The 14,907-nt window shown below is 33.2% G+C and overlaps 2 protein-coding genes across 2 annotated transcripts; both read right to left on the bottom strand.

Moving 5' to 3' along the window:
• Positions 1–1,170: 1,170 nt before the first annotated feature.
• Positions 1,171–8,473, bottom strand: LOC111989349 (dynamin-related protein 5A). The gene is made up of 16 exons (XM_024021141.2): positions 8,219–8,473; positions 7,417–7,480; positions 7,216–7,320; positions 6,967–7,068; positions 6,351–6,401; positions 6,191–6,252; positions 5,744–5,834; positions 5,502–5,566; positions 4,592–4,786; positions 4,355–4,474; positions 4,063–4,133; positions 3,739–3,964; positions 3,025–3,075; positions 2,429–2,657; positions 1,942–2,081; positions 1,171–1,839 (listed from the first exon to the last, which is right to left on the bottom strand). Exons 1-16 carry the CDS (start codon positions 8,345–8,347, stop codon positions 1,711–1,713), a joined length of 1,830 nt encoding a protein of 609 aa, XP_023876909.1. The 5' UTR covers positions 8,348–8,473; the 3' UTR covers positions 1,171–1,710.
• Positions 8,474–13,017: 4,544 nt separating this feature from the next.
• On the bottom strand, positions 13,018–14,499 carry LOC111989390 (thaumatin-like protein 1). Its single transcript, XM_024021177.2, has 2 exons — positions 14,363–14,499; positions 13,018–13,837 (listed from the first exon to the last, which is right to left on the bottom strand). Exons 1-2 carry the CDS (start codon positions 14,415–14,417, stop codon positions 13,161–13,163), a joined length of 732 nt encoding a protein of 243 aa, XP_023876945.1. The 5' UTR covers positions 14,418–14,499; the 3' UTR covers positions 13,018–13,160.
• Positions 14,500–14,907: the final 408 nt, after the last annotated feature.

The raw sequence follows: 14,907 nt of genomic DNA, 5'->3' as shown, positions 1-14,907 counted from the left end.
TCTTCCCACTAAGGTAGGTCGTGCATGAGGAAAATTCCTCCATAAACCTTCTAGTTAGGAATATAAGGATTTATCAAAGATGTTGGGCTGTTTTCTCTCTCTTTGGTGTCAAACTTTGCCAAAATGACATTTTTGGGATTTGGAAATCTTGGATACTTTGTTCTGGTGCTTGATCAAGGTAAATAAATTTTTATTTTTTTTTTCTCATGCAGTTCTCCATTTTCTTGATTTTTGCCTTTTTAGAGCTTAAATCAGCATTTTGACATGTTTATCGAAACTAGACAAAATACGGTATCAACATTAAGTATAAATATTATAAAGACTTAAAGTCAACATAAACAAAAAGGAATGAATAGGTGACCTCAATGCCTCATTCCTCCATCAGGAAGTGGTCATTTGACGGAGAAAAGAAAAGAAAAAGGATTAATTTTATGCATTAATTTTTTATCCTTCATTTTTAATTAAAAAATATTGTTGATGTTTTTGTTTCATTTTCTTTTTGAATTGCTTATATGGACTGAAAACTTCATAATTTCAAATATCATAATATGTTATTTTGATCATCCAAGGCATTTAACAATTGTGTTAATGACAACGGACAAAAGGTTACCTTAAAAATACAAACACTTCTAAATGTAAGGAATAAAAATAAAAATTTACCAAAATTTAGAGGATATCTCATGTATTTTAAAGGAATATTTAAATTATGGGCAAAATACTATTTTGGTTTCTAAAATTTATCTAATGTTTTTTTTTTTTTTTTTTTTTTAAACTTTAAAGGTTCTATTTTTCATCCTTAAACTTTGTAAATAAAATTTTTTTCCTCAATAGTTTAGAGACAAAAATATGCATGGAAAAATAATTTTTTTTTAAATAGTTTAGGTATGAAAAATGAAAGATGATTTTTTTTTTTTAAGTTTAAGAATGAAAGTAAAATATTTTCAATAGTTTAATAATGAAAAACGAACTTTTTAATAGTTTAAGAACAAAAAACGAAATTGTTAAAATTTAGGGACGAAAAACAAACTTTTGATAAGGTTTAAAAACTAAAATAGTATTTTACCTTTAAATGATTACAAGAACATAATTTTTTTTAATGAATTATTAAAAGTACATAATTGAAGTGGGCTTAAATAACCAAAATTATAAAACCTAAGTACTTCCTGAGTCTTATCACTTAAAAATTTTGAATCTAAACTCGTACCATACACATTTTGAGAATTTCAAAATTATCTTATTAGGGTTAGGTCGGTTTGGAAATCCGTCATATTCGACCAACTCCCCTCCCTCTAGTACATGTTACCTAGTTGATAACATTCATATTACCTAACAGACACAACAAACCGTACTCGGCATCTAACAAGTTCATTTCAAGGATTACAGGGGGAAAAAAATATGTTCTCTCCTCATTGCATGAAATTTGGTCAACACTTTTCAAGGCTAAAATTTATTCTAAACCAATATTTAAATGTAGCTGTGGCAAATATGCTCCCCAGTCATCCCTCACACACCAAGGTATTGTGTTGGCATTCAAGAATCAAAGAATCCCTACCAATCCTATCCCTAAGATCTAACTCCCAAAAAAAAAGACCTTTCAAGAAGATCCTTATAACTTAATGGTATTACCATAGAGAGATCTAGGGTCCCTGACTTGTTATTGCAAGAAAAAATAAAATCCAACTTCTAAGGAAAAGTGAAATCTGCTTCCGTCTACTTGGACCAAGCAACTGCATCAATCTCTGCTTGGGCATTTCTATATAATTCCAGCCTTTTTGCAAGGTTGGTGCGGCGTTGCATGATTGCTGGATCCTCATCGAGCAATTTGGCCAAATATCTTGACTGCAAAAGAAAAAAGAAAAAGTTATAGAAAGTACTTGGCATAATATTTTATTTCTGTAGAAAAAGGTAAAGGAATGGGTTTGGGTATGTCGGAATGGTCACCTCCTTTGTACCCAACTCTGTGAAGAAACGATCAAGTAAGCTGCGTTTCGCCTCACGCACTTGACCATGGACAACAGACTTTGGAATAGAGTTCCTCAAACTTGCACAGGCCATATTGACATAGGACAAGACATTGGTTCCTGTATGATTGCAAGAAATAAATAAGAACAAAAAGGGAACCCTGATTATTACAGTGTGAATACAACACAACCTGCAGTTTTTCAACGTATCAAACTCTAAAGATGTCATACAATACATCTATAGTTGAATTTTATCATACTCCTTTCAATACGCAGAGAAGCACCTCATCAAAAGATTAAACTATGAATGCGCGAACTCCCCAAAACCAATCAAACCAATTAAGCTAAAGCTTATTGGTTCAAAGTAAAGGGGTTAAGTTTAAGCCAGACCCTCAAGTCAGGGAATTTAACACAACATATTTTTTTTACTAAAACTTCATAATTTGGATCAAGTCACCCTTACTTACCAATTCGCCGGAGATATGAATCATTATATCTATCAAAAATTGAGTGCGTTGGATTTCCACCCTTCTCAATATCTTGGGGAAGTTTGCGAAAAAAGTCAACAGTTAGATAACAACATTCCATATCAACCAACTGTAATGTTGCTTTCTTGCTTTCTGCCCTCATCCTGTCCAATGAATCAATAGCTGCAGTTCCAACTTCCACTCTCAAAGTGGGATACTGCTTCAGCTCCTATATGCAACAGAAGTAAACATATACTTAGCTATCTGAGGGGAAAAAGAAATACTAGGAATTCATAATTCCCCTACTCGTTGTTTTCCAACACCACCATTTATGATGCATTTAGATAGCTGATTAGGTGAAGCTCACAGATTAAGTTACATGCTATGAACCAAGGACAAGAACATGACACAACATGAGCCATGACAACATGACAATTTAGGACATGAAATGGTGGAGAAACCACAGTAAAAAAATACCACTTAAAGTCCTGAATGCTTAAGCATTTTGCGCCCTAATTAGCATATAAATATGTATTACCAGAACAATATTCAATATTACAACAGAAAAGAAAAGGTAGCAATGTTGAATGGCTTGCCATAGTTTCAGCCATAGCCTTGTGAACCAGATCCTTCAGTATAGCATGAACCTGAAATTGTGAAATAATTGAATGAGTATAATAAATTAATTTGCAACATTACTATGTAACAAAATTAAGCAGAATAAACAATCTGATAAACACAAACCTAATCCATACCAATTTGGTTTAAAAAGATATTCAATGCTTAATATAACAAATTTAATAAGCCTTAGTCTGACTGCTTCTCTAAACGCTGGCCTCCTATTGTTCTAAGGCAGCAATCCATGATGGTTGAAACTCAAAACTGGTGTCCTTCGCAAAGTATGACCGAATAATAAATAAAACTTACAGGAATATAAAGGTTAAAATTTTGAATGCAGAAAGGAGGAGGTAAAATCACTAGAGTAAAGCAACAATAACATGATTGAAAGTGACAGGTCTGTCAAACAGCATGTTGTCAGAAAAAAAAAAAGAGGTAGAACTACCTTTAGTTGGAATACCATAACCTCAATTATGAAACTTGCCTGCTCTGTGCAAGTACACAAAACAAGCACACAGCATCACTTTTCCCAAGGTAAGAAAGATCAGATTCAAACCCTTTTAACTTATTTCAAAAGAATTCAGTATAAAGACTGCTTTGGAATGGTTCAAAGTGGGAGAATGATTTTGCTCATGGTACAACTACCACATGGCATAATATGAGCAAACAATTGTGTACATCTGAATGCATACCGCATCTACAGCAGCCTCTGCAGGACCTCTAATAGTTACCAAGGAAGATTCAATAAGACGACGATATCCTTGTTCTGGAGCAATTAGATGAGGTTGATACCCATCTGCTTCAGTGATTAGCTTTCGCACATTTTCCATTGAAAGATGTTTGTCAAATTGCAACCTCTTCAAAGCAGCTGGAAGTTGATTGTCAAACACACTATATATTTTATCACCACCAGAGCGCCTGCAGTTTTTTAGGATGGTTTAGAAGCCAGCAGGAAATGAACAGACCTCATTCCAATTAACATGTAGAATAAAAAATGTTATTATCAAAAGACATACGTGCCATCAAGATGTTCTCTAAATACTTGATCAAAATTACGACAAATTTCCATGATCATGTACAACTTTCCCTGCATAGTGAAAAGAAAACAGTATTAACAATGCATCGTATAACAAGAAGAAAACATAGAGCAAGATCATGCATACAAAATGTGAGCAAATGATACAAGATGGGGAGAGAATTACCAAAGCCTGAAAACTGATAAGCTATACTTCTCAAACTTACGATATTGTATACATTAAGACAAAAAAAAAAAAAGCAAAAAAACAGAAAACAAAAACAAAAGCTTACTCCTGCATCAGATGCAATTGGCTTCCCTAGACGGCTCAATTCTCCCTCTAGTTCATGAATAGTTTTGTTGATAAGAGACTGAAGTCCTGGAATTCGAGACTTGATAACAGTTTCCAAGTGCTGTGAAATTAATCATAGGATATTTAGAGAGATTGAATTTCCATGAAAATTTTATACCCTCCAAAGAATAATAAGATTGTAAAAAATCTCCAATCCTGTCAAGGGTACCATACATACCTTAGAAAGCATCTTTCCTAAATGTTCAGAACCCATCCTGTGTGCAAGATGCCTATACTCTGGGCTATTAGCAAAGTACTCATATTCTCTACGCCGAGCAGCAATCATATCAACACTTTTGTTGATATCAGCTTGAGATCGATTAACAGCACCAATCCAAGGGAATTGTAGCTTATATGATCTTCCTTCTAGCATCTGAAAAACCAAGAAAAAAAAAAGTCATTGTCATGAATTTGAATACTTTATGTCAATAAAAAAAATCCCAAAATGCATCAAGAATATGGATCCAAGATATGAAAATCCGCACTTTTTGAAATCTCAAAAGCCATCAGGTTCATAGAAAACATTTCTTCTAATGTTCCACCGGCCCTGCTTCTCCTAAATCTTTTTTCTTTTGTTCTTTTTTCTGTTTTCTCTTTTTATTGGTGAGTCACACATGCATCCTATAGGTTGTGAACCCATAATCTCACCTTCCACCCTGCTCTTACAAGGGGAGGAGGTGCCATTTGTGTTAGACCTCAATGGCCACCTACCTGAATTTAGAAATGCCTCTCTAAGTTCTAAAGCAAAATTTATCCACATTACAATTTTTTCAAAAGTAATAGAATTTTGTAATTAGTAAATAAAAAATGCCATCAACTGATGCTAGAAAAAAAATTAACGTAAGAACATATTACTCATTAACCTCACAATGACAAAACAAGAGAAACAGACGTTGAACTAATGCAGCAAGTTAGATAAATTAAACCAATCAATACTAAACTTCATAAAAACACATTCATTATGTTTGTTTGACTCTTTCAGAAATTAATGCATTTATAAAGAGAAAAATCCCAACAATATTATTTATTAATAAGAGCAGTCTTGAATCCAAAACTGCACAACTTCTAGTTGAAATAATGAAACTTACATCAACCGCATCAGTACCCTTGTCCATAAGATCAATCTTGGTCAAAACACCAAATGTTCTCTCCCCTGAAAATTTTTTATGCCAAATAAACTGAAATTCAATGACAAATGCATAAAAAAGGAAATCTACTTCCAATTAGAATGATACATCAATATGCCTAGTTAATCAATTCATCAAATTCCGTTAGTACTTTCAGGGGAGATAAGAAAGATGGTCCTTGAGAAAGTTGATTAATGTCTTACCTCTAGGGTCTACTTCACGAGAGATCTTAATTGCATCAGATGTAGCAAGATCTTGATTGGCAGGAGAAATTGCTAGAATAATACAGTTCGGCTGCAACAATAGATAGTTATTGTCCAATAAAAATCCCACCGGAAAAATTTTCTTCAATTCAAAGAAACATGAGAAATGACAAGTAAAAGCAAAAAAAGAAAAATAACATGCAATTGAACTCGAAAATTATTTACATAATTCCATAAGCATCCACCAGGTGCTAGTTTCCTGAGGTCATTAAAACTAATTAGCATTAACATTGACATATTTATAAAATTCTGAAGTTATTTAGAAAGTCCAGAGCAAGCCCAGTGAACACCGTTTTTCATTAAATTAGATTAAAACTCACAACTCAGAAGAATCTAGAAATATATATATTGATTAGTAAGAATCTTAAGATATCTTATAACAATTACCTTCTCGATGAAGGATCGAACCATGTTCTCAATGTCTTGGACAATGCTTTCTGGCTGACCCTCTACAATACCCCAATTAACAAAATAATGCTCAATTATTATGGTATTATCTGTATGGAGTCAGAGCCAACATGCATAATTAAAGGGTCACATAACTTACCAACGGCTACTTTTGTAAGCCCAGGAAGATCAATCAGTGTCAAGTTCACAACTGCCAAGATCAAACAGTGAACAATATGCATAAAATAGCTTTTACAAGAAGATTATGTACTTAAAGATAAGGAGTAATTCCTAACAGAGCATAATTGTATACTATGCACCCAATGAAGGGAAACTCTCAGTTTAAAACTTTAATTTACTTGAAAACCAATCATAGATGCAAAGACCTAAAACACTGAAAAATTATGTCATTGATCCTCAAATTTAACTCAATTTGAAAAGTGAAGCACACTGATCTACAGCTAAATTAATGGCAAAGCCACATTGCTTACACCTCAGTTTAACTCAAGTGTAAAATATGAGACACTTAACATAAGGTATACTATAGCTCAACCATTGCTATAGCCTAGCCTATAGCTCCTGCACATAAAAATCAACAAAGCATTTAGAGCTAAATCTAAAAGTAAAAATCTCCAACTGGATAATGGTATCCTAGACCCTTTTATGCTGACATCAGATCAACTGAAAAAGCATTTTGGTTTAAAATCATATTAATCTTATCTTACACAATATTTTTTACAACAGAAAGTATAAGATTATCAAAAGTTCTATCTCACCATTAGGGGAGTAGATACTAAGATGGATCGGAACACTAGAAATTTGTTTACTTCGGCCTGTCTCTCGATCAGTCTCATCAGAAATCTCCTTCCTCACAGCAGCTACACAGAATACCCTTAAGATTAGCACATGAGAAGGATTAAGAAAACTTAGCTCAGTTACCAAACTACTATGACAAAATGTAATAACTTGTCAACAATAACAAGTGCTAAAAGACCTCTTTTCTGAGAGCGGGGAAAGAAGGATACCGAAATCAGTGAATCTTTTTCTAGGGAGGTGCATAAATTCTGCATACTCTCTTCCTTCATTGATCTTATGAAGTTGCAAGACAAGAGGACGCCTAGTGACAATCCCTGCACACAATCACATTTAGATTTTGGGGGTGATAAACATTGGCAAATTTTATATGTCTAACTGTAACAATGAAAATAATAGGCAACATAAATTACCAGCTCCACGAGGTAAAAAGTCTTTTCCAACGATACTCTCCAACACAGAAGACTTCCCAGAGCTCTAGAAAGAATTAAATTGCAAAGATTATTAATTCAAAACAGTTTAGTTTCAGCAAGCAAAAAAGACCAAAGAAGAATAATTGATGAAAAATATAAGTCTAGACAGACATGAAATTATACTGTACACCAATTGTGCTTACTACACCTTAGCATAAATATATATATATATATATATATAAAAGACCCATATTTATGCGTGTAGTACAAGCATGAATTGCCATGAAACTAATAATTATTAATAATTGATGATAATTAGACGTGAAATTATTGAATGCACTCAGTGTATTACGCATTCCTTTCATGTAAAAATAGTTCCCACGTGTGATTCAGAATGAATATTGAATCCACATTTATGTGAAAAAGATGATAGATCTCATCAAAGATATTAATTAGTATGAGCATTAGTCAATATATATAGCACGATTATCAATGAAACTGACAATCATTAATTAATATCAGGAGTCCAACTACTGCATGTTTTAATAAATCATTGTAATACGTTTACCATAATCAATGTCTTATAATTACTTTTCAACGCAAAACCCTTTTTGCTGTTGTTGCTGTAAATGCGCACGTGCTCATGCAAGAGAGAGACATTTCTAACATTCAAACAATACTATGTTGCGAAACACCTAAATCTAGGATTTAGACCGAAAGAAAACACAAATGAATATTAAGATGAGAAAAGAAAAAAAGAAAAGAAAAGCAAGACAAAGCAAAATTGAGAAAGAATGGAAACCTGGCCTCCAACGACGGCAATGGCGGGCAAAGCGTCCCAGAGAGTGGGCAAAGCACTCTCTTCGCCGTGATCGCCTAGGGCCGTACAGGCCCTCTGTATTTTGTTCACCAATGAGATCAAGTTCTCCATTCAAACTAACTATTCAGAGATACAAAGAAACGAGGCCTTTTTAGGCTTTTCGGTTTTTTTCGAGTTTTGTTGAGGTCGTAAAGAATGGCAGAGTTTGGCGAAAGAGCCGCGAAGCGAAAGGGTCGGTACGTGCCATACTTCGGAACTATTCCAAGTGTTTGTTAGCTTTGAAGTTTCTCACTAAAAATAAACAAAAAGATATACTAGGTTTTTTTGATACCGCTTATTACTGAAAATTAAAAACTAAAAATACTGTAATAAAATAATTTTTAAATGTATAAATAGTGCTATGAAACCCAGTTTTAAAGTTGTTTTTCTAAAAAAAAAAAAGTACTTTCAAGTTTTATGAATAGAGCACGAGACCTGTCATTATTTCAGCTAAACACTGGAATGTACTTTTTCTATGCGTTCCAAACGCACTAGATCAAATTTCAATTATGTATGGGTTATTACATTTGAGAAGTGCTACATCACTTAAATTACATTTATGGACAAATGTCCTCTATACCACATTTTGTGTACACTATATTTCACAAATCACTATGTACTTACTATGTATGTGATTGCTTTTTATTTTAAACTTCAGTTATTTTATAAGAAAAGTAAAATCAAAACATAGTATATAGTGATTGGTAAAATATAAAATAGTAAAGTACTACAACGATGAACGTAGCTATTTTTCAATGACTTTATTTTATACATGATATTTTATTTTTCGTCAACTTGTGTATGCTTTCTTACCGTATCAAATAGCTCAGTCTGTCTCATCAACCAAAAACAAAAACAAAAAAACAAATGCTCATTCTGTATGTGAGCGGTGTGCCATCCAATAACTGAGACTATTCAGCAAAAACTTTTTTTTTTTTTTTTTTTTTTTTTTTTTTTTTTTAAAAAAAAAAAAAAAAAAAAAAAAAAAAAAAAAAAAAAAAAAAAATCCTAACAGACTAATGCAGGTGCGAGCATGTAGCTAAAAAATAACAAAGCTATCGACTATATAGTTCATCCCTCGAGCTGGGGAGCGAAGCAGTCGGTGCCCATTTTTAGAAAATTTTCAAACTAATATTGGATGCGCTCAATTTTAGCATTTAGAATACTAAAAACACAAAAACTAAAACTCTATTGGATTTGTTAAATGCTAATTTTATTTTAGCATTGCTACAAAGTGGACAGAATGGACCGAATAGGACTGAAGTGGACAGAGTAGGGCCAATGTGGACTGAATTGGACCTAAGTCAATTGAATAAGACCATATTGACTGAATTGGACCAAATAGAACTTTAGTCGGCAAAATGGACTAAATAGGACCGAATAGGATCAAATTGGACCAAAGAGGATAGAATGGACCGAATAGAACCAATGTGGACCAAATAAGACTTGAATATTTTTCATTTTTATAGCATTTTAAGGCTCATATTTCTAATTTCTAGTGTCTATTTTAGTATTTTCTTTGTATTTTGAGCTAAAATTAAAAAGAAAACCGACAAAAATAATCAATTTAAGGCCCAATTAATCTAAAATGGACTGAAGGGGAATCAAAATAGACCGAGTGGACCAAATTGGATCGAGTGGATCAAATTAGACCTAATGGGACCAAAGTAGACCTAATTGGACCAAATAAAAATTGTTTAATTTTTAGGAAGAACAAATTATCGTCAAAAGATTTTAGAGAAAAAAGTATACATTATATTATAATACAAAATAATTATTTATTCTCACGCATCGTGTGGATTTGCGACTAATTTTTTTAATTTCTCTCTCATTACTAAGAGTTAATTGCATGGTGCAATAGCAATATTGCACCAAATCTCAATTCACTGTTGTCACGTATACAAATTAATAGATTCTATTTGGAAGGATTAATTTCATTGATTTTATGCTTCCACATATAATTGAAACAAATTCATTAATTTTATAAAAGAATGATGGCACCACCACACACCCTTGACGTGATGGTCTCTCTACAAGTATATAGTTCTTGTAGGGGGAGGGGGAGAAGGGCCAGAGTTCAAGTTTCTAAGAGGAAGTTTTCAACACATATATACTTAAATTAAACTAGAATAGAATTTCTATCTTGTAGTAAAAAAATAATGGGCATGCTAATAATTTGTTGATTCTATTAAATTGGCTTCCATGTATGTTGATACAAATCAATTTCTGAATCATACCACAAGTACAAGTTATCGTGCCAATTATCAACTTATCCGGAAATTATTAATTTATCATCGTAATGACAAGGCAAATTTATGAGTGACAAAAGGTCATACTGTAATTCTTTGTCCCATTGCAACTATAAATTGGAGGTTGATTATCACCTGGGGATAGGTGTGGTCAAGATTTCATATTTTCTTGAAGCTAGTTGAGTATACTCATTAGGCTGGCAAGCCTGTGGAGTGTGGACTACTATAATCCCCAATGCAACAATATTTTGGATCCTTTAACGCATCACATGCACTATAACAATCAACATATTGCCCATCCTTGTTTGTGGCCACTAAGTTAGATGGACACACATTGCTTATAGCTAGAACACAATCCACAATAGGGCATGGCCCTGACCCATCGACTAGAGTCCCCCCAGTGGGTTCTATCCGGACTACTTTAACCATTGCCTAACAAAATCAAAGAATATGCATAAATTAAATGCATATTTAATAAAAAAAATAATTATTTTTTATTTTTAAGAAATATAGTCAATTTGTTCATAAATATTGCAAAATAACACATACAAAATAATCATCTTAAATTTATGCATACCAACCAATATATCATTAAAAATATTTGACACATATATTATATAGTTCATAAGTGTAACTTGTTGTATATATAGCTATATACAAAGATAGGTTGCAATAATGATATAAGGTTGGAGAGTATTCATTTGTAAATTGAATAAAATGGAATTTCCAAATCTGAAATTTTCTTTGTCAAAATTCAAGTTTCAAGATGTTCGATCGGTCGAAGCTTTTGCTCAATTGATCGAATTGATCAAGAAAATTGATCTGAAGCTTCTAGCTTACTCGATTGATACTTGATTCCTGTTTGATCTTCCCAAAATAGTAAGTTACAAAGAAACACAAGAAATCTTGTAGGTATTCTCCAAAATTACTATTTGTAGAAACCAATAAACTTGGTTGTATCCTGAGGACAAGTTTGTAGAAACCCTTTAGCAACTTGCATAAGGGGAACAAATATTGTTTAAGGATAACATTCAATTGTGCCTCCAATTCAATCACTAATTTCTATTTACTTGATGCGTTCATTTGTTCTTTCATTATTACTCCTTAATTTGTTGAAATCCCCAACATAACTTAATACCTATTTATTACTACTAAGGAAGAGTTGGCTTAGTGAATTTCAATTAGCTCAACTAGTAAAGTTTTTAATGGTTGAATAAGAGATTTGGGGTTCAACCTCCACCTACACCAAAAACCGATTAGTGTCTTGGTCTGATATAAAAAATTATCATCAAGAGCGGATCCCATAAGTTGAAACTCTCTTTAAAAAAAAAGAAAAAAAGAAAAAGAAAAAAGGAAGAGTTGACTTAAGATTCTTTAGAGTTTTTAACTACTCCATAAAATTCCTAAAACACTACTTATTGAGGATTTCTATAAAAACACTTGCTCTTCAATTATGACTCATTAACCACACAAAACTCGCACTTTTATCATTTAATTCATCAAATTAATTTATTAAATATTTTATTATTAAAATGGTCCAACAAAAAGAAATCTTGACTATTGCAAGTTTTTTATTTGTTAAATTATTGATGAGGATGCAAAATCTAATTCGATCATTTCAAAATTGATAATTTTTTTTTTAATTCCTAATAAAATTACCTTGAAATTTTGAAAAACTAATTTGTAACCTGTGCAATGCATGTAAAATTTTTATATAATATGATTTTTTTTTTCAAAATATGAATTATGATAATTATTTATAGGCATTTTATTATAATTTTGTTTGTATGTAAAATTATATATTCTACCATTAGGCATTTATTACAATTTTATTTGCATATGGAACCATATATTCTACCATTCAAAGAAAATGTGATGCATTAAAATTCGATTGGAGCTTTAAATATAAAATAGCTTTTGAAGTGGTCAAAGTTGAAGTGGTCAAAGTTGTCACTTACCAAATCTAAGCCCAAGCACTCTTTCTTGAGTGCTTGCTGAGGAGAGCTTATTTGTATTGGCTTACCTTACAACTTCAAAAGTTGTACATAAATTAACAAGTTGAGAAAGTTCGCAAAAAACTCTACCAAATGATTTTTCAGTGAGTTCAACTCTTTGAGAATCAATTCATGTTTGAATCAGTTAAAACATGTTAAGTCAACACTTAATAAACACATTTGCACAGTTAAGTCTGTCAATTCAAATGACCCCTAACATTAGGGGAGTGGGTCTAGACTTTGAAACATTAGAAGAAAAAAACAGAATGGCCCCAAACTTGAGAGGTGGGATTTGCAATAATTTACTCTTTAATTTAAATTTGTATGCTTACCTTCAAAAATAAAAATCCTCTATCTTAGGACAATATGAATAACAAGTTATAAAGTACGTAGCACAAAGAAACTTCATTCTCATAACTCATAAGCACAACCCCACTTTTCTCGACGACGACGACGACGACGACGACGACAACGATGATGACAACAACAACAACAAAAATAATGTAAAATTTTGCAGCAGTTATTTAGTATATGTTTTATTCAAGTAACTATTTTTTTGACACATACATACATGTGCCTTGGTACTTGAAACATATCAGTTTCTTATTGCAAATTTGGGAACACATAATTCCTCTCCATAATTCATGGACAAAAGGTGATGACATAGTCGGGTGCACCTGAGCAGGTAAATGTGCTGTTTTTATCATCATAAGCATAACTATAAGCTTGAGAACATTGTTGCTCAAAGATACGAGAATAGTTTGTGGGTGGACATGTTTCAGGGGTGTTAAATGCACCAGTGCAACAGTACTGTGGTTGATTGAAAGCAGTACAAGCGCTCTTGCAAGCAAGCACACTCCCATCAGACCCTTTCACTTGCAACTCTGCTGGGCAAACTGCGTTCACGTTGGCTGGACAGCTTGAGGCTTTGCAATCACCAGTGCCGCCTTTTGTGGCTACCGAAACAGGCAAGTTGAAGCCATCTACAAGGCTAACATCGTAATAGTCCATCCCACCATTGGCTGCTATGTTGATTTCTACTAAAGAAGCTGGCGGGACCGCACCATTTCCGTTGCATGCAACTTGACCAGTGCCACAATCAGCAGTCTCGCAAGTGAACTTTCCTGCGTTGGTTGAGCATCGGGTTCGGGGCCAGAACCGGCCTTTCCATGGAGCTTGAACATCCAGTGTTAAGGATGCTTTGGATGCTAACTCAAATCCAGTATTTGATAGTTGTGGTTTTTGATCCGAAGTTAGGGTTCCGGGCCAAATGGTTCTTGGACAGTTGTTTGTGAAAGTTATTTTAGCAGAATGAGCACCTGCATGCAAGTAAACCAAACGCTTTTGAAGATGAAAAACGAAACATATCTTGTAACCAGTTTGTAATTATGAACCACTAAATTATTTTTATTCTGTTTGTAAGTGTTACATTAGTCGACCAAGACCTGACTCAGGCTTATAACCGTAAGTATTAATCATATTAGGCAATTGAAAGGTGTCTATATAAATTTAAAAAAAAAAAAAAAATCATCGATGATATAAATATGCATGAAATCTAGCACTTGCCCTCAATGTGACCTGTTCATTAGAGGTAGAATCCACAATGGATTATTAGAAGAGATCAAGAGAGAAGATCGAGTGTCCAGCACATAAAATCTAAAAATGTGTTTCATGTGAAACATTAGTGAATATAGTAATGAAAGCTTAATCCGTGGGGTTCAAGGCTTTATTGTATAGCCGATATAATTGTTGCCGCAACCTAAAGTTTTGTGATTAAAAAAAAAAAATACTGACAAAAGCAATGTGGTAATGCATATCAGAAGTAGATAGTGATCGAGACATACCAGATAAGAAAAAGAAGGCCAAGGTAAGGCCGTATAGTGCCAGGGTTTTCATCATTGTTGCTTAATTTGGTGGTAACAAGTATATACGATCAATGATGAACTTGGGTTTGGTATGGCTTGGTGCTAATCCAATGAACTTTGAGTGGTATATATAGTGGTTTATACACCGAATCAAAGGCGAAACATGCGGAAAATTGGACTTGGATTTTCTAGAAATTCTTATTGACCCACTTGGTAGTTATTTTCCATACGGGTCGCAACTGCTACTGTGAAGGAAAGAGACTGATACATGTGTCAGTATTTGGTAAGGGAAGCAGTGTGAATTAGTCGTTTACAAAACGGGTTTTCAAATGTAATAGTAGTATGACTGTTATGTTCAATGTACTTTTGTATTCCAAAATTTACAACGTGTGAGGTAGAGACGAAGCATCCAGTCTAGTACACCATTACCATGACTAAAAGGTTACGTATAGATTTACGACTTAGGAAATTTGAGGACAACCCTATCCAAACTGTAAGTTGTGCCAAAACTAATTTGTCTGAGA

Source organism: Quercus suber, unplaced genomic scaffold, assembly GCF_002906115.3.
Source record: "Quercus suber isolate HL8 unplaced genomic scaffold, Cork oak 2.0 scaffold_741, whole genome shotgun sequence".
NCBI lineage: Eukaryota > Viridiplantae > Streptophyta > Magnoliopsida > Fagales > Fagaceae > Quercus > Quercus suber.
This window is presented reverse-complemented; position numbering and strand designations above follow the sequence as displayed.

What these genes read in the sequence shown, in the direction of transcription:
- LOC111989390 (XM_024021177.2), bottom strand. Translation starts at nt 14,417, where the DNA reads ATGATGAAAACCCTGGCACTATACGGCCTTACCTTGGCCTTCTTTTTC. An exon ending in GGCCTTCTTTTTCTTATCTG is followed by an intron (nt 13,838 to 14,362) that starts GTATGTCTCGAT and finishes ACTTGCATGCAG; the next exon opens with GTGCTCATTCTGCTAAAATA.
- LOC111989349 (XM_024021141.2), bottom strand. Translation starts at nt 8,347, where the DNA reads ATGGAGAACTTGATCTCATTGGTGAACAAAATACAGAGGGCCTGTACG. An exon ending in CTTTTTACCTCGTGGAGCTG is followed by an intron (nt 7,321 to 7,416) that starts GTAATTTATGTT and finishes GATTGTGTGCAG; the next exon opens with GGATTGTCACTAGGCGTCCT. An exon ending in GCTTACAAAAGTAGCCGTTG is followed by an intron (nt 6,253 to 6,350) that starts GTAAGTTATGTG and finishes GGGGTATTGTAG; the next exon opens with AGGGTCAGCCAGAAAGCATT.